Raw genomic sequence first — 19510 nt, 5'->3', positions numbered from 1 at the left:
ACCAGAAGGTTAACAATGGTTGAATCATTTCTCAGAGCTTCCTAGGTAGAAGGACTGGAGATAGAGGCTAAGGGCACTTCCTTCTTCTCCCCCAAGGGATTAAAATGATTTGAGTTTACTTCTTTATTCTTTGAATTTTTAGCATGCCATACCATTTTTTCTGGTGCCCTTTGGTTCTCAGAATGGGGCTTAGGCTGCCTGGAGTCTGCCTTGGGTTTGATGGGACAGGACTTTGCCTAGTGACCTTCTTTTTTACAATGGAAGCAGGCAAATGGAATAGATTCATATTCAATATGTTGCTTCCATGTTCCCAACTTTGATACTAAATCTATCTGTTCCGGCATATCTGTATCACGGGCTATCCCTACGCAGAACCTAGCATGAGTGAGTCTCCTTTTTGAAGTTGTTACTGGGTCTATAGAAAGCAATTCGCAAAAGAGTTTGCAATTCCAGAGAAGATACTTTCTGCCCAATATTCTAGAGGCAAGCCTGGCAACTTTACCCAAACTGGAACTTGTGTCAAGAGAGAGTCATTTATATTCAGATTCAGTTGCCATTTACAAAGAACCAAAGCTGTCTTTCCTACCAACCAGTGACTCCCACAAAGAATCATAAGTTTGTCTTCTTTGCAAGAGAAAGAAAAGGACAGAAGGCCTTTAGGTAAGGCTGAAATTTCTACATTACCTTAAGGGCCCATTTTCGTTTGACATAGGCCCTAACAACTTCAATGTTAGGATGCGGTCCCATAAATTTGCCTACCAAGGAGTTCGACATACTATTTATATTACGATCCAAAACTAGATCAGGGATAGAGATAGCGAACTTACCTCCAGAAGGATCAGAAATATTCTTGACAGGAGGAAATGATGATTTACCAGTTGGTCTAGTTCCAAAGAGGGAAGACCATTTTTTTTAATCTTTTTTGCTCTCCCCGGAGCTATCACGTGGGATGGGCCCCCCGCTGGTCCCTTCCCCCAAGGACCCAGAGGAACCCATTGTCTCCTCTGGCAGAGTACCACTAGTCTGCTGAATAGCAGCAACATTCGAAAAGTCCGGAGGCTTATCCTTCTCTCCTATGGGACCAGCTACAATCTGGCTGCTCCCACCATTGGAACCAGAGTTCCCGCCTTGTAGAGAATTTGAATTTTGAATTCCCCCATTGCCGCTTACTGCTCCTTCCCCCATTGCTGCTTACTTCTAAAATTAGTAAAATGTTGTTATGGAGGCATTGGACAATTTTTAGTGTCTACAATTCCAAGTCAAAATATTGGATATAACGCAAACTAATTCCATGAAAAGAAAGACCCTTAAAAAAATTGAGACGAGTTTAAGTTGATGGAGAATGATTGTACACTTGTTTTCTAAATAAGTTATTTTTGTTCTTCCAATAATGCTCTTGTAAAAAAATTGCAGTTTTTTAGAGCCTTTGTTATAATAGACTTGGTTAGCCTGAAGATATTCCTAAAATTGGACAAAATAACATTAAAAGGGTGATAAACAACACTATGTTTGTGGGGAAATGGGTGGAACAAAAAAGGCTTATAAGACCAAGGAAAAAATAACATGGGTAAAGAAGCTAGCACACTCAATTAGATTATAAATGGTATAGGATTAAAAGAGTCCTATTTTTAGGTTATTCATGTATTCTTCATCAAATTGCCATAATTGAAATTAATAGTGGTAGTTTGTTGAGGTTTAGCAATGCAAGAAACAAAATGAGGAACAATGTACTAACATAAAATATAAAAAATAACGGTTAAAATTAGGGGCAATGATAAAACCTAAAGGCCAAGAATCTTTGATAAAATATTTCTATCAATAATGATGTAGTCCACAACTAAAGAACCACCAACAAAAGGGAAGCATGTAGAGCCAATATAGAAGGTAAAGTGACTAGTACCATTAAGGATCACCAAGCCATGTTGTATATGTCGAATTTGATACCTAATATTATAAACCCTAATTTCAACCATAAAACCCTAAATCTACAATAAAATTCAACAACGCATCAATGAAGAACCATCAAACATGCAAAATCATAAAATAAATCAAATGATACCTTCACCTATTCAAATGGGTTTGATCTTTATTGTTCTCCTATCTCCATTGATCTTGTTTTGATATGGTTGCTCTCAGATTTTTATACTTGCACAAGAGCTCAATGGAGAACGAATGTGGTTGTGATGATGTAGGCTAAAGTCAATTCGATAGAATGTAAGTATGCACCCAGGTTGATTGATGGAAAGAGAGAGGAGGAAATCTCTTATATAGAGAGCATCCTAAAAACGAAGGAATAGGATTAAGAGGTGGGATAAAAGATAGTCGACTAAGATTGAAGCGTAGGAAGAGGAAAGAATAAAATAAAGGGAGTGGTTAAGATAAATGAGAGAAAAAGCTATATAAATTAATTAAATAAATTAAATAACTTATTTAATTAATAGAGGGAGGGCCCCATAAATTAAATAAATAAAATATTTATTTAATTTTTTTATATTTACTATCATGGAATCTTGAGGTGTCCTCGCCGAAGCAAGACTAATCCCCCAGTGTGTACGACCCGCTCACAAGGTAGCAACACACAGAGAGTTAACACAACCGAGGACTCGAACTCAAGACCATGGGGAGCATTCCCATGCCTTAAGTTGCGATCCACGACAATAATTTTTATTTATTTAAATTAGGATAGAAAAATGGCTTAGAAGAGGTTTAGTGAAATAATTAAACAAATAGAAATTCATTTAATTAATAGAAGAAAAGGGGATAGTTATATAAATAAAAATATTTATTTAATTAGGCTAGGACAATTTTAGGTGTCTACACATGTAAGTTGCTCAAACTAATCAAGTTCTTCACATATTATACACGTTTTCTATACGAAGAATTACATTGAAAAAAAAACATTTTGTATGTCCACTTATTGATTCATCATAAGGCGTGAGTTGATATAGAATCTAGTATATTGCATGCAACTAGTGTAAGCATTGAAATTACCAATCAAAAGAATATCACCAAGAGAGAGAAATCTTGTTATTTCTAGTTATAGATCCACCAATAGAGAGTCACTAATAATTTAAATTACATATGGGGGAAAGAAATAAGCACAATATACTCTAGTAAGCATCTATCTTCGATAAATCCAAGAAGAATCTAACATGGATATCCTTACCCTCTAGCTAAATGAAGGGTCCAAATGATCTCTATATATGCATGCAATTCCACTAGATCTCTTAGAGCCAAAATGAAATGTCAACTTATGTATTAATATCTAGTAGTAGCCTAAGAAATTAATATGTGGGTTTTCATCATTCTTATGTTTTATGCGAAGGATCTACCATACTTGAATTATATTTGAATTATCTATTATCTTTTATAGAACTTGGTGAGAAGGATATTAAATCACTACAATTAAAAGATGTTGGAGTCTTAAGTTTTGACATAACAAATATGAATGGGGCCATGGTTTGGACCAACCTAGTGGAGCTACATCCTTGACCCATTCTCTACCATTCCAAATAATTTCCCACTTTGCTTGCTTCCTAGCTTCAACCAAGTTTTCTATCTTTCAACTCTTCAATATTAAATTAGTATGAGATCACCATCCACATACGTTTTCTCTAAAAGTGAAAATAAACTTTTTGGATTAAATATCCTAGAGCCTCTATCTTGAGATCGCGTGGGTCAAATAATACTTCAGAATGGTCCCAAGTGAACTAAGATCTCTTTAGGATAATCCCTTTCTATCCCAAATTATTCGAAATAAATTATATAGCCAACTCAAATGGATCATCTTGTTTTTTTAATCCTTTAGTTCTAAGATTGAGGGACTTGAGATACCTTTGTCTCTCCTCCTCAAACTTCACTTGTATTGTTGCATCCACCACAATGAAGATTTAGTGTTGCAACCATCCTTAATCAATTATTCCAAAGTTTTTTCACTAATTTGAACTTAAAGACAAGTTCATTTGATTCAAAAGACTCATCAAAACATCTACCTTAAGAATATTGATTTGAAACCTTGTTTATATGTTAAAGATTTATGATAAATTACTTTAGACTATAATACCTATTTTCCCTACAAAAATTATATAACAAACTGTATTGATTTAATAAATTGCTTCAAAACAAAGGTGTAGATGCTTATGACATATTTGTTGAAATTCCAAGCAAAGTTCACTTTCTCTCAAAAATTTGTGATTGCTTGATTATCTTATAAAAAAGGTGATGGTGCAAGGGAATTGTGGAGCAAAAAGAGCGTGTATATATAATCGTAGAGGCTAGGTGAGAGAAGATGACCGGCCAAACAAGTTGCCAGCAACCCAAATTGACTTTATATTAAATTCTAGAGTATCTTTAGTCGTTCAAAACATTTAAAGAGCTGTCCCTGTCCTTTTCACAGCTAATATTATGGCAAAAACCACCATAGAAAATTAAAACCACGTGTCAACAGGATATGGCACATGAGGTGGACTGATTCCCCAGTTGAAACAACGCCAGCCGTAAGATCGGGAGATCATCGGACGGCCCAGATTGACGAGTCATCGAACTGGAAAAACGCGGACGCCAACTGGAATTCAAATCGCGCTTTATTTGGTCTGGTGACAAATTTTCTACATTTTCATTGTAAAGTCGAGCTGCCAATTCTTGCTTTGCGTGTCTATCATACAGAGGGATAAAAAGTAGGAACATTTAACCAGAGCAGAGCACTTTGTTCCTGCAAAACCTGAGTTCGTGTCTTACAGGAGGATGTAAAGAATTCTCTTCCCCCCTTTTTTGAAGAGTTTTGTTTGGCGTCTTAGATTTCTTTCAAGAGTTTTTGAGATTTTTATTCGTCTTAAAGATTTAGGGCTGTTTTCCAGACAAAGCTGTTAAATTTGATGTTGGTTGTTCGGACAATATCGGATGAGTTTGAGTATTTTTGTTTATTTACTTGAAACAGTAAAGTGTTTTGAAAATTTGTGCTTTTTCCAGCAGCCGGAGTTGAAGCTTTTGATGATTTGTTTTTTCTGCAGCTTGGAAGGGCTGAATTGTGAAGATTTCCTCATTTATTTCCTCAGGCGGGAGAACACTTGGAGATTTCTTTTGTGAGCTGTGTATTATAAAATTTTCAAATTTTACGGCCGTGGGAAACGCTAACTGCTTCAATCCAGGTAGTTCTATATTTTTTCCGCGTTTCATTCAAGTCTATTGGTTGTGGTTAGGGATTTGAACTCATTTGCTTTGCATACAAATGCTTTCCGTTTTTTACTTTCCTGAATATTTGTCTTGTTCGATATGAACGCGATGGAAAATTTGTCATTATTTTTCGCCAACAAGCTGTTTTTTTTCACAAAGTTTTAAAATTTAAATTCGTTATTGCTAGTTTCGGTTAATATGCATGCATTTAATAATTAGCCCTGTATTTTTTCCCTTGGAAGTGCATCAAATACATGTGTTTTATAGTTTTAAAGTAGAAATATGTACTTTCCAACTGTTTTGGCTTCTAGAGATCTGAAGTTGTTGGGATACAGTCAGATTAGATTGGGGTAACAAATGTGATTGTAAAGATTTGCAGGATTATTATTAGCTCTGCACCCTAGTGATCTATGTTTGTAAAGGTAATACAGGAAAGTTTGAGATCTTGGCGATGTGCTAATTATGTGGAAAATATCCAAAAAGTCTTTGAATTCGAAAAAAAGTTTGAAGCCTGTTATTTTAATTCTGTGACCAATTTGAATCAATTAATGATGTATTCATGCAGAATTCTTGCATAATATTTGTTTCTATAATCAGTTTCTTATAGCGTAAGGACTTATATCCTTTATTTAAGCAAATTCAATCTTTTGCCTCCGTGTAATTTGTCTTGATTGCTCAGGAGCTGCCTGAATATCAAAGAATTAGGCTCCTACCGGTAGATTGAGTTTTGTTATGGTTTGAAAGAATGAAAAACTGGGTTTGTACAGAATTCACATGCATGTGATAGGATTCCTATTTTCAGTGATCAGGAATCAGGATGACCCATGAAGAAAGAAAGTACTGGAAACATAGGGTGTGTAGTTAGATATTATAGTGGGAATGAAATCCTTAAACCAGCAGTAATGGGCTGTTATAGTGGAAACATGAAACTTTAGAGTCCTTCACTCAACTTGCAGTGAAATTCTTGGGAGGAAATTTTCAGAGGCCTTTTCTGCATTTATAATTAGATAGTTTCAAATATTGTATCCTAAAAATTTGCATCGCAGCCTAAAAATTTCCCTTTGCTTTGGCTGGATTGGATTCTGAAATTATTCAGCACCACCTGCTTTGCTAATTTGAAAGCTCCGACTGCTTTAGTCTTGTAAGAATAAAATTATTCCAAGTGATTGGAGGTTCGTCTATGGTAGATGAAACCTATTTATAGAGCTTGGTATGTTTAAGATAAAGATTTAGTAGTTGGTTTATTGTAGATAAAGCCTGTTTACGATTCTTTCTAGAATGAACACAATTTATTTGAGGTTATTAGGAGTAATATCCTGAACAGAATCGAAAAAAAGGGGGAATTCAATGGTACAGCCTGTTTGTTTGGCAAACTATACTGGTTTCTGCTAGGCAAATTTCTTTAGTTTCCACCATCTAGGAAAAGTATTTTGGGAACGTGGCTTAAGTTTCTGCCATTCTGGATGTTTTTAGTAAATGCTGGTTTCATGTTGTTGATCACATTTTTAAGTCACAGTTCTGCTGATTCCTAGGTGATGTAGAGGTGTGAATAACAAATCTCAATTGATTTCTTCTTTGGATTAGGTCAGTGACATTGCTGTGGAGAGGTCTCTTTATAGTTCATATAAGGGTGGGACAGAAGGGTGTGGCATGCCTGTTTTCTCTATGAGCTGATTTGTAGGTAAAATAAGAGGATCTGAGCTAGTCAACGGAATCAGAGGTAATCAAAATTTAAAATTCTAAGGGTTTCAGAGAGAGAGGATAACAATGGCTCCAAGCAAGCTCAGAAAAGTCATGGGGACAGTTAAAGATCAGACAAGCATTGGGATAGCAAAAGTAGTAAGCACCAGAGCCCCAGATCTTGATGTTGCTATTGTCAAGGCCACAAGTCATGAGGAGTTTCCCACTGATGAGAAGTATGTTAGGGAAATTTTGCACCTAACTTCTTTTTCAAGGGGTTATGTGAATGCCTGTGTAGCAGGCCTGTCTAAGCGTCTTGCCAAAACACATAACTGGGTAGTGGCTCTGAAAGCAGTGTGGCTCATCCATAGGTTATTGCGTGATGGTGATCCAAGCTTTGAGCATGAAGTACTTTATGCAACAAGGCGTGGTGTTCGTTTATTGAACTTATCTGATTTTAGAGATGATTCACATTCCAATGCTTGGGACTATTCTGTCTTTGTACGCACATATGCTTTCTACCTGGATGAGTGTCTTGATTGTGCACTAAGTGACAAAAAACAGTTTGATGGCAGGTCAAGCAAGGTGGATACAACAGGATATAATGGTTATGAACATAATAATGGAGATTATGGAAGTAATGGATACAATAGCTACAGGTCTGGTCACAATGATTATGAAGCACCCAGGCAAGATGAAACTCAGCTTGAAAATGGTCCACGAGTGGCAATCCGAGATATGAAATCAGAAATGGTTTTTGATAAGACACACTGCTGGCAGCGACTTTTGGAACGGTTCTTTGCCTGTCGTCCAACAGGCATGGCAAAAAGCAACAGACTGGTTCAGGTTGCTCTGTATCTGATTGTGAAGGAGAGCTTTCAGCTTTATGCTGACATTTGTGAAGGGTTGGCCATTCTATTGGATAGATTTTTTGACATGGAGTATGAATTTTGTGTCAAAGTATTTGATACTTATTCAAGAGCAGCAAAGCAAGTTGATGAACTAGCTTCCTTTTATAACTTGTGTAAAAACATGGGTGTTTGTAGAACATCTGAATATCCAGAAGTACAGAAGGTTTCAGAGAAACTTCTTGAAACATTAGAGGACTTTCTACGGGAAAAATCATCTTCTCGTACTCAAAGGCCCAAGAGTCCAGAACCACAGCCCAATAAGCCACAAAGTCCTTCAATAAAATCAAAAGAACCAGAGGAGGATTTGAATCATATGAAAGCACTACCAGCTCCTGGGGATGATTTAGAGAATGAACCTGAGGGACCACAGATTTCAAATCTGAAGCCTGAGGGGGATTTAATAAATCTAGATCAGGCCACATTTACTTCTGAAGAACAGGAGAACAAGTTTGCTTTAGCTCTTTTTTCTAGTTCTGCAGAATCAATTACAACGAACAAATGGGAGGCACTTCCTTCTGTGGATAAGGAATCTGAATCTAGAGGGAGGGCTTCTGCGTGGGATAAACAATTAGGCGAAACTGGAAAGGCTGGTTGGGAGCTTGCTCTTCTGGAATCAGCTAGTAATCTATCAAAACAACGAAGCTCAATGCCTGGTGGTTTTGATCACTTGGTCTTGGAAGGTTTGTATGACCAAGCTGCAGCCCAACAGCAGTACATGTCACAGCTTTCTGCACCTGGAAGTGCAAGCAGTGTTGCAGTGCTCAACCGGCACACATCTTCAGTCTTGGCATTGCCTGCTCCATTTGCACAGAGTGGAGAGGATCCGTTTGCTGCATCATTAAATGTTGCTCCTCCTTCTTATGTTCAAATGTCAGATATGGTTAAAAAACAGCAGCTTCTAGTCCAAGAGCAGCAAGTGTGGCTACAGTATGAGAAGGATGGCATGCAGGGACAACATGGGATCATGAAGTTGTATAGTAATCCATATGGAAAGGCTGCACAAAACTCATATGGTATAACTCCTTATGGCATGCCCCACTATGGCATGGGAGGATACATGCAAAGCTATCCGACTACTTATTGAACATTTTTTTTAAGCACAATTCATTTTGCAGTATTTGTTAATCGTTGATAGAGATTGCCCAGATCAAATAGATGGAGATTTTGCGAAAGCCAAGGGGTATTGCATACCACATTAGCTGGATAGGTGCAAATACAGAGGGTGGAATTCGGTAACTTTGTGGTATGAAAGAGAAAAAATAGAATCCTTATATGTCGCATTTACCCTTCTGTGGATCAGTTATTTGACATTGTTTACATATTAGCTGTATCATGCCTTTCTTAACCGTTGGGGATAAGCAAGTTAAAGCAGAAAGGGTATCAAAATGGCTCAATTCATCGTGCAGACTGGATTTTCTGATTGCTGAGCTCTTATGATAGATTAGACTATTTTTTGAAGGGAGCATAGGGATTTGGTTCATAGTGTGTTATGAATTTCCTCGTCTCTCTGTTCACACTCTTTTTAGTGTAAGATTTTGTAACATATAATTTGTAGCATGCCTCTTACAGATGCATTGTTGTGAGACTTACTCTGTCTTTTGTTGCCATATAAAGCATTAATTTCTCTTAAATGGAGCATGTAGCCATTCACACATGTTTATCCCATAAATCAAATAGTTAGTTTGAACCAAGGCTGCCAGAAATTATTAATCACAATTCAAATTTGAGAAGGATCCAAGAGAATTAATCACAACCACTTATTTAAATTTACATTAAATTTTAAAAAGATATATTATATGATAAAAAACTAAAAAATACATATTTAAATATATCAATTAATTAGAAAAAGAATGTTCATAAAGAAAAAAATCTAATAAGAATATTTTTTCAATATTATTTATTTTATTAAGATATTCTATCTTGTTTTCTAATTTTCTAAAAAAGAAAAAGAAAAAATAGGAAAATAAATGTATTATTAAATTTCTACAAAGAAAAAAATAATATTAAAAAAAGTAAAGCTAAAAGTAGGAAAATAATTATATTATTATCTACAAAGAAAAAAATAATGTTAAAAAAGGTAATTAGCTTTATTCTAATTCATCTTTTCCTTTTTGTTTTATGATTAATTTTCATTAAGTGTAAAATTTATTTTAGTTATTTATGTCTTTTTGTGAAATTATAAATAATAATTAAAAATTATTAAAATTAATTTAATTTATAATTATTTGTCTTATTAAAATGTTCTGATTAATTAAAAAGTAGGTTTTCAGGACCCGAAACCTTTATAACATAGATAGAGAAAAAGCACTAAGAAGAACAGTGCTTTAAAGTTTGCATACACAAAGACTGGCCAAAAGACCAGCAGACAGAAAGAACAGTTAAACAACAAAAAACAACAAAGAAACAGAGAAGGCACTACACAGTAATTTTCTTCAGCAAATCCTTCGCCTTAATCACCAGCTCGTCGTAGGTGGCCCCAACAACTTTCAGGTCTTCCAGATCCTTGTTCGGTTTCTTTTCCTTTCGCTTGCCTTTAGTGCGGGTTCTAGGACCTTGAGCTTCTCCCGTTCCTTCAGCTTCCAGGTCTATGTCCTGGATTTCTTTTTCTTCATCCAGTTTGTTGATGAGGGTGTGGGTGTTGTTAGTTGAGATCTTCAGGATACTTAGGCTCTGTTCAGCAATGTTCTTCAGACACTCTTCAATTTTACCAATTTTGGTAATGGTATCCGAGAGGGTTTTATCGCTAGTGTCAGCAAGGCTCTTCCTTTCCAGCAAATCCTTCTCAATCTTCTCAAATCTGGGGTTAAAAGCATCTCTGATGTCTTCAGCTTTGGCAATGGTGTTTTTCAGGTCCTCAATATAGTCGGCCATAGTGTTCCCTTCCCCAGTATTAATGGTTTCCAGGATCAAGACTCTGTTGCAGTGTTTTTTGTTTTCATCCTCGGCTTTCTTGTAGCCATTAATGAGCCACTCCATAGTTTCCATGAAACCATGCAAACCTTCAGGAGGAGGACCAGATGGGGGGGCAATTTTTCCAGGGGTAACCTATTCCTCTTTAGGGATGTGGAGGGCGGAAATTGTATCAGCTGCCCTAAGAGTCTCTTCCATGGTCTCCTTTTCTAGACTTCAATCAGCTTCTAGGGCCTTAGCTTGCTTGTCGGTTGCCGGGTCCTTACCAGTCTCCTCTTTCTTCTTGTGCTTTTTCCTGGTCTAGGTATGGTCTTTTGTTTTCTTCTTCGACAACCCTTTAGGGTTTTCCTTTTCAGAGTCATCCAAGTACTCCTCTTCCGAAGAGATGCTGATCAGGGGTCTGCTTTTTGGCTTTTTGCCGTTAGAGGAAGAGGGTCTTGTTTTACTGTATTTCCTCTTCTTCCCACTTTCATACTCCGAGACATTAGTGCTATCCTCTGTGTCAGTTGAAGAGTCACTATCGGATTTCTCCTCCTCAGAAAAGGCAGAACCAAACATCTCTTCCTCAGAGTCCACGAAGGGCTGCATCTAAGCTATTTGGTTGGCTTTTAAGTGGTCATAAATTAGGACCATTAGGCCTTGGTGCATAGCAGAATCACCTAGAGGATTCTCCTTATAGGCCTTGAGGGATGCATTCATCGAGCAAAGCAGGAAATAAGGGAAATTAACCTTATCATTGTGCCTAAAGTGGTTTAATAGAACAAAGTGATAACCATAAACTTTCGTAAACCTACCATCTAGAGTGATATAATGCATTAAAACAAAGAGGATTTTCCTCCAGGGTTTGGCAAAAGCCCTAGGCGGGTAGTAGGTTTTGCTCAACTTTACCAGTTGTTTTTTCTCTTTCTTCGTTTTCAGGTACCTTTCAATAGCTTCCCTGCTAACCTTCTTATCTCTGTAGAAGTTGCAGCCTTCCCTTGTGAGGCTTGTAGCTTGAGCAATTAAGTCTTCATTGATTTCAACCATTTGATCGCCCATTTTTAACATGCCCTTCTTCCATTTTTTGCAAAAAAGACTGGTAACCATACCATCTCGACCATGGAGTCTCTTCATGAAGTTCGAGAGACCACCCTGCTGCAGTATACCCCAAACCTCTTCCTTCTGTTTCTATTCTTTACAACTACTTGGTTCATATCTCCTCCTGTTTCCACCCATGTTGTCGCTGCCCACAATCAAATTTTGAAGCTTGCAGAGCAGATAAACCAGAGAGCTTTTCGGAACTATAATAGTTACCCATAAAGCATGAGAGTTAATGGCATTGATGTTAGAATGAGTGATATTCTCATTATTATAGTAACTCGAAGTACTCACATTAGTATTTTTCATAATTATCTTGTCCATCAAGAATCTTTGGAGTGCTTCTATATCTCTCATTACTAATGATTTGTCTAACGTCTTCGGGGAGTCCGCATTCACCCATCTACGTGGTAATTTCCTCACTTTTAACCGCCGCATTGGCAGCCCAGTCAGCAGAGCCGTTGGCCCCCTGGTAGATGTGGGATATATGACAATTTTTAAAGGTGCTAATAAGATCAATAGCAGAGGTGATTATGTTGTGAATCAACCATGAAGGTTTTGAAGTCCCCTTAAGACACTTTATAATATTATTTGAATCCCCTTCAATCCATAGATAGGGGCAATTCCACTTTTTAGCTAGGAGAATGCCTTGAAGAGATGCCATTGCTTCAACTTTATGGTTGGTTTGGGTTCCAATAGGGATAGCAACCATTTCCTTGTAAATTCCTCTGTCATCTCTCAGTATAGCTCCACAACCTGAAGGACCAAGGTTACCTTTGGCAGCACTGTCAAAATTAACTTTGAACCAACCTTGAGGAGGGGTTTGCCATTTAGCTTCAAGCCTTTTATTGTGGTTGTTAGGACCATCAATAATCTTCATATTCCATACCCTCAAGATGTTTGATTCCAGTGAGTTGTTCGAGTAACAAGGACCCTCAATGATCCTTATATTATCCTGAATCGACCATTGAATTTTCTGGAACACAATATCCTGATTAAGGGAGACACCCCTAAAGATTCGATTATTTCTTTCTTTCCATAGTCCCCACAAGATGTGAGGAAGAGAGAGCTGCCACAAACATCTCAAAAAAGAGTTAGTCCATTTAATATTCCAGGAGGAGAACAGGTCACTGATGTTATTCGGAAACACCCAGGCCATACTAAAACTCTTGAGAAAACTTTCCCAAACAGAGGTTGAGAAGGAACAGTGGAGAGCAAGGTGGTCCACAAACTCTTCTTCTTGAAGGCACAACGTACATCTATTAGGGAGGGCAAAGCCTCTGCCTTTGAGGTTGTCAAGGGTCATAATCTTATTTTGGAGGCTGGTCCAAAAGAAAAGATTGATTTTGGGGTGAGACCCTTAATCCAGGCTTTAGACCAGTAAGGGTTGATTGAGAGGGGGGGGGGGAAGGACACAGTACATAGAGGAAACGGATAAAGTACCTTTAGGATCATGTTTCCAAATCAGGGAGTCTTCTTCTTTATTCAGCCATACCGCAGACAGATGGATCTTGAGCTTAGAAAGGCTAGGGTGGATGCTTTCAATGTTCTGCCATTCATTACCAACCCAGTACTCATCAACTAAGGAGCCAAAAGTTCTAATACAAGAGGGAGCATAGGGGGCCCATTCATTGATATCATTCAAGGGTTTATCAAAAAGCTAATGATCCTCCCAGAATTTAACTTTCCTACCGTTTCCTAGTTTCTAGATCACTCCTTTGGCTATATCTTCTTTACATTTAGAGGCATGATTCCATATGTGGGATCCATTAATACTAAGGTCCGAATGGATAAAAGAGGAGAAAGAGGAGGACAGAAGAGAGTACTTACTTCGCCAAATTTTACACCATTCAGAGTCTGAATGAAACATTCTCCAGACTTGTTTGGACAGGAGAGCTTCATTTAGGGTACGAATCCTTCTAAGGCCTAGCCCACCTTTGCTTTTTGGCCTACAGACTTGGTCCCAAGCCACCAAAGACATTCTTTGCTTATCCTCAACCCCAAACCATAGGAATCTTCTTTGAATTTTCTCGATTGCATCAGCATACTTAACTGGAATTCTGAAAAGACTTAGAGCATAAATCGGAATACTTTGAAGAGTAGCCTTAAGGAGTTGGAGCTTGCCAGCTTGACTTAAGAGGGCTCCTTTCCAACCTGCAAGTTTTTTATGAAATTTGTCCACAAGAGAACTCCAGAAGGGATCAGGAGGTGCAATGCCCATGGGGAGACCAAGGTAGGTAGCAGGAAGATCAACAATCCTACACTCCAGGATTCTGCTGATCCTCTGTTGTCTTCTCTCAGGAGTATTAATGAAAAAAATGTTAGTTGTTGTAGAATAATCATATTTAGAATTAAAATATCTCTTAATTTGATGAGAATATTTTTAATGTTACCTTCTTTTTTAAGCAAGTTCTGCCTAGGGGGCAGTACCCATTATATTGCCTTAAAAAAGAACCTTACAAAGGGATAAGAAGATGAACTCCTTTGGCTACATCCCACATTGATCAATTATACAAATACTTGATCCCATTGCCCATAGCCACTAACCTATCCCCTACTCTATCAGGAAATAGATCAACATTTTCTTGCAGGAAAGCTTCAAATCTTTCCATGTTATTCTCCTTAACAATGCCTGCCTTGAACATGGACCAGGCCTTCTGCATCTTCTTCTTCTTCCCTTCTATCTCCAAACCAAAATACCCCAACATACAACCATCTGTTGGGCTAGAGACTATTCTGTCCAATGCTCTCATGACTTCAAGATAAATGTCTTCATCCACTGTCCTGCGCAAGATGCCATTGGCTGAAATGGGGTGACCCATCACCTGAATAATTGGGTGAAATAGATCCTCCATCAGACGACCGTCGTGAACATGTCCCCCAATCCAATAGTCGGGACCCAGAATGTCTACCATTGTTACTTTCCCCTGCTCATTGGCCTTTTTGAACAGCTGCTCCACCTGTTCTTCGGGCATTTCCTCCAACCTGATGATCTTGCTACATTTGCATATGATGCCTAAGTGATCCGCCATGCTTCTGAGAACTGTGTATGAGACCTTGGATAATTCACTATATACTGATCTTGGTCAATGCTCCCCTTCCAATGAAGCTTGATGTGATCCGACTGTCGACGTTCTGTCTGTGAGGGGATTTCTATATCCTCAGTCATCACCGTCAAAACCATCCTATCTATCCAACTCAATGTCTTGCTATCGCCTCCATTTCGTACTTCGCCAAAGTTTTACCCTTGCAGCCGAAGGGTAATGGTCAAGTTAACCAGTCCCTTGATGAAGAAATCTTCAACAATCTGTAGATTCTCAAGAATAATTACCGATCACTGACAAATCTGGAGCATGGCAGACCTCGAAGACTATGTGCAATCGTGTCTCTAAAACTTTATCGCCTATCCTCGATGCACACAACCTTTCTCAGATTAATGTTACTTTCTTTATTAGATATTCTATTTTTTAATTTATTTTAATTTTTCAACTTTTTTTTCAAGATTATTTATTTATTAAGTTAAAATTTAATTTTAATTATTTATGTCTTTTTATGAAATTACAAATAAAAATTAAAAGATATTAGAATTAATCTAACTTGTATTTTTGTCTTATTAAAATTTTGTTTATTCTAGAGTAATTAAATATTTGAAGTTTATTATATTTATATAATAAAATAAATTTCAACTTAAAACCTAAATTAAACATTTAGAACAAGAGTGAGCAACTAACTATTGATTAGTCATTTCATACCAATAATTTATGGATAGTTGTGTCTGTTGGTTCCCAAAACCATAGATTGGAAAACCAAAAGACTTGCCAAATCCTCAAGCAATCCAATCAGCCTTGGCCAACGAATAGGGATAGTCAAAGACTAAATCCCTTTGCACTTTAGGCTCCACTGAACCTAGATGGGTATACCTCCCCCTCTCAAGCACAACAAGAGTTATTTAAAGTGGATTTAAACTTTGCTAAGACAACTCTTTGCAAGATTGGCAATAATTTCTTGCTACTGTTGAGTGCTTTTATTTGAATGCTTTTGAAATTGAAAACTAAATGTAAAGATAATTGTGTATAAAGATTGTTGTATTTTGGAAATAAAATGCTTTCAAGACATACAAGAAATATGCAACAGATTAGTTCAAAAGGCTTTAGAAGAATGTTTCTCTCTCAAGGACCTTATGTGTATCAAATCAGAATTTTAGAGAATGAATAACAGACCAGTGCCTCTATCTAAGAATATATATGATACTTTGTGGACAAATAACTTTATCAACTCAGGAGACAATGTTAATCATCATTATAAAGGTTCAGTATGTGTCACATAAACAATAAGAACCCAATCTCACATTTAATGTAACAACATGTGATTCACATTATAGCAAATCTTTAAACAAATTTATCAAGAGGACAAAGAATATTTCATCAACACAGAAGTATATACTATATTTGAAGTAGAAACAACGAACCTTGTATATTAATCTCTGAGAAATGACAACACACAAAAGCTACACTTGGAGATACTTCATTACAATTTGCTTGCACAAAATGATACTTCTTCTTCCTATAGATTTCCCTAATACAAATGACTTTCAGTCCTTATAGCAGCATGATGTTCTATCAAAATCTCCGCTATCCCGAATAAAATTACTCCCTATAAGTATGTCCATGAAAAGGCATATATGAAAGGACACACCCTTTCATATACAAGAGGGAGTTATAGACAGTTGTATTCCCAAAGGACACACCCTTTGGTTTGAAAATTAATTACTTTACCTTATGAGATAAAAACCTTTTACCTCCCTTAAAATACTTTAAATCTTTTATTTAAAAGATTCAAAGTACGTTCTTCATAATGTGCCCTTAAATAATTTATTTCAATGATTTAAATATATATGGAAATTAGAGTATTTATATATTGCTTTTGAAAATAAACTCTTTATTTCCTTCAACCGACTACCTAGTGTTTGATCATTTTATTTGATCAAACACAAAATCTTTTATTTCTTTCACATCACACGAGCTCAAAGTTTGTGTTAGTTTTTAAAACATCATATAGTTTCATAACACAAATAATTTAAATGCTATAATATTAATTGGAGGATAAAAAATAATATTTTTAAACTTAAACACTCTCCAATTAATATAATTAAGATTGACTGTAAAAAAACAAAAATACTGTGATGGAATTCAATCAGTGTAATGTCCCTGTAGGAGAAAACCGCCCAATGTCTAGATAACATGATTTTGAGAAAAATTTAACATTGCACATAGTAAATTGCATTTGGATTTATTCAAAAGACACAATGAATATTAAAATTGAAATACTGGAATATAAACAAATTTAATAGGCATCATACTTTTAGACAAAAGAATTAGGGCTTGAGAGCGCGCACCTCGAGATTCAAATTTGTGCAATACATACTCACCTCAAGTTTTCATTGCATAATAGGTTCCTGAGGGCTAATCATAGGCGATACACACGATCGCATGGAAAAAATCTCCCTTTTAACTAAATATGGAACTCTAAAATTTGAAAATTTTAGGGTTCCAACAGTGTCCTTGAAGAGTTATACTAAGGGTAACATGCCATTTGATTATTATCTCCATCTATATCTCTCTTTGGGATATCTATATCTCCTTACCTCTCCCTATATCTCTTTTCCCTCTCTATCATTCCAACTATATCTATCTTTATATCTCTCCCTTTCCCCCTCTCGCTCCCTATTTTTATATATCTCTACTTCTATGTCCTCTTTCTCCCTCTCTCCCTCACTATGTCTATTTATATATTTTTATCCCTCTATATATATCTCTTTCATTCACACACATTCATATTTCTCCTTCCTTATCTCTATCTCTATATCTCTCTCATTCACACAAACACATACTCCCTATTTCTCCCTCTCCCTTGCTATCTATATCTCTATCTCTAGATCTTATACACCTCTTCCCTCATCTCTCCTACTCTCTCTATATCCCTCTCTACCTCTTCACATCTCTCTCTCTCTCTCTCTCTCTCTCTCTCTCATCTCCATATCTTTATATCCCTATACATCCCTCTTTCCCTCTTTCTATCTCATCTCTCCCTATCTTCCTCTCCACAATACTCCCTCTTTTTATATCTCTCTACTTCTACTCTTTCTAAATATACACTTCCCATTTCTCCCTTCCTATCTCTATCAATTTTATCTCTCTATATTCCCCCTCCCTATCACTCTCCCTCTTTCTAAGGTCTAAACCTTTTTATCTATTACTTGTCTTCGTCACCTTATTTCTCTCTCACTCTTGCCCACTCTATCTTTATCTCCATACATCTATACCCCCCTTTGAATCTATATATCATTATCTCTCTCTCTCTCTCTCTCTCTCTCTCTCTCTCTCTCTCCCCATCTCTCCCTCCCTCATTCACTCCATACCCCCTATCTATCTCCTTATCTCTATCCATCTCTCTCTTTCTCTTCGTGTATATCTCTACATCTCTCTATTTCTCTTCCAATATATGTGCATCTCTCCTTCTATCTCCCCTTATTTCTCTCACCCTCTTTCCATCTCTATTCCCCTCTCCCCCTTTCTCTATATGTCCTTAGATATCTATCTCTCACTTTATCTCACCATCTATTTATATGTATCTCTCCCTCTTCATTTACAGATCTCTCTCTATCTCTTCCTCTATATCCCCCTATCTTTCTATCTCCCCATGCCTCTCTCTATCTCTCTATCTATTTCCTCCCCCCCTCCCCCCCCCTCTCTCTCTCTCTCTAGACCTTTATTTATCCATATCTCTTTTCCTCTCTATATCTATCTCTCCCTATCACTTCTTTCATCTATCCCTCTAACTCTATCTAGTTATCTTTATCTCTCTCTACCACTATATCTCTCCCTCTCTTTATATATCACTTACTATCTCTATCTTTTTATCTCTCCCTTTCTCTCTTTTTATTTTTCTTTTCCATTTTTATCTAATCCTCTCCCCTCTCTCTTTTATCTCTCCATCTCTCTCCTCCTCTCCATATTCCTCTCCTTATTCTCCATCTCTATCTCTAACTCTATTTATATCTCTATCTTCTTCTTCTCTATTTCTATCTTTATCTCTTTACCCATCTCTCTCTCTCTCTCTCTCACTCTTCCCCCCTCTATCTCTCCCTCCTAGAACTATCTCAGCCTTTCTCTCGCTCTCACCATGTGTTGTTGGTAATGCAACTTGATTTTCTTCTCAATTTAAAGGTTTTGTTTCAATTATGATTGGATCACTATAAGTGGATGCATAGTTAATATGAAGCTATCACTTCTCTAATGAGAACTTTGTTGCACAAACAACATTATGACCTAACAAGTGACCTTATGTATTACCCAATTATATGCAAAAAAATAGACGAATGTTTTTTGTAATTCACTTTACACACCTCTTTCGGCATACCCATTGCACACTAAGGTGCAATTGCTAGTTTTTAAAACACTTTTCTATTTATAGCTGACAAGTAGGGGAGAGGATACAATAGTTGTTATAACATTTGTTGATTTAATGTCAATATTTTTAATAATATAACACTAGGAGTTGTGACTTACTTTAAAGTTGTAAGTGTTGTTCATTAATACTCATAATTGAAGAAATAATATTCTTTAGATCTAAAAAGTTGCTAATCATGTGATGCCACATCAACGCATCAATAAGACATGATTTAGTGCACGATTACTAATCTTAACTTTTTTTTGGGTTGTTTTGGATACCTCAATGAAATGAATGCTGATGTAATATCA

General features: G+C 36.7%; 1 protein-coding gene across 2 annotated transcripts; it reads left to right on the top strand.

Moving 5' to 3' along the window:
• Positions 1–4588: 4588 nt before the first annotated feature.
• On the top strand, positions 4589–9337 carry LOC131073656 (putative clathrin assembly protein At2g25430). Of its 2 annotated transcripts, none has more exons than XM_058010155.2 (3): positions 4589–4745; positions 5010–5147; positions 6762–9337. In XM_058010155.2, exon 3 carries the CDS (start codon positions 6940–6942, stop codon positions 8845–8847), a length of 1908 nt encoding a protein of 635 aa, XP_057866138.1. In that variant the 5' UTR covers positions 4589–4745; positions 5010–5147; positions 6762–6939; the 3' UTR covers positions 8848–9337. The 2 variants fall into 2 exon arrangements, with proteins under 2 accessions (XP_057866138.1, XP_057866137.1); XM_058010154.2 differs by having other exon boundaries at positions 6757–9337.
• The last annotated feature ends 10173 nt before the right edge of the window (positions 9338–19510 follow it).

This window comes from Cryptomeria japonica, chromosome 11, assembly GCF_030272615.1.
Source record: "Cryptomeria japonica chromosome 11, Sugi_1.0, whole genome shotgun sequence".
NCBI classification, from domain to species: Eukaryota; Viridiplantae; Streptophyta; class Pinopsida; order Cupressales; family Cupressaceae; genus Cryptomeria; species Cryptomeria japonica.
Note: the sequence above shows the minus strand (reverse complement) of the source record. Positions and strands in the feature narration are given on the sequence as shown.

Excerpts from the sequence above, each read along its gene's own strand:
- LOC131073656 (XM_058010155.2), top strand. The coding sequence starts at position 6,940 with ATGGCTCCAAGCAAGCTCAGAAAAGTCATGGGGACAGTTAAAGATCAG.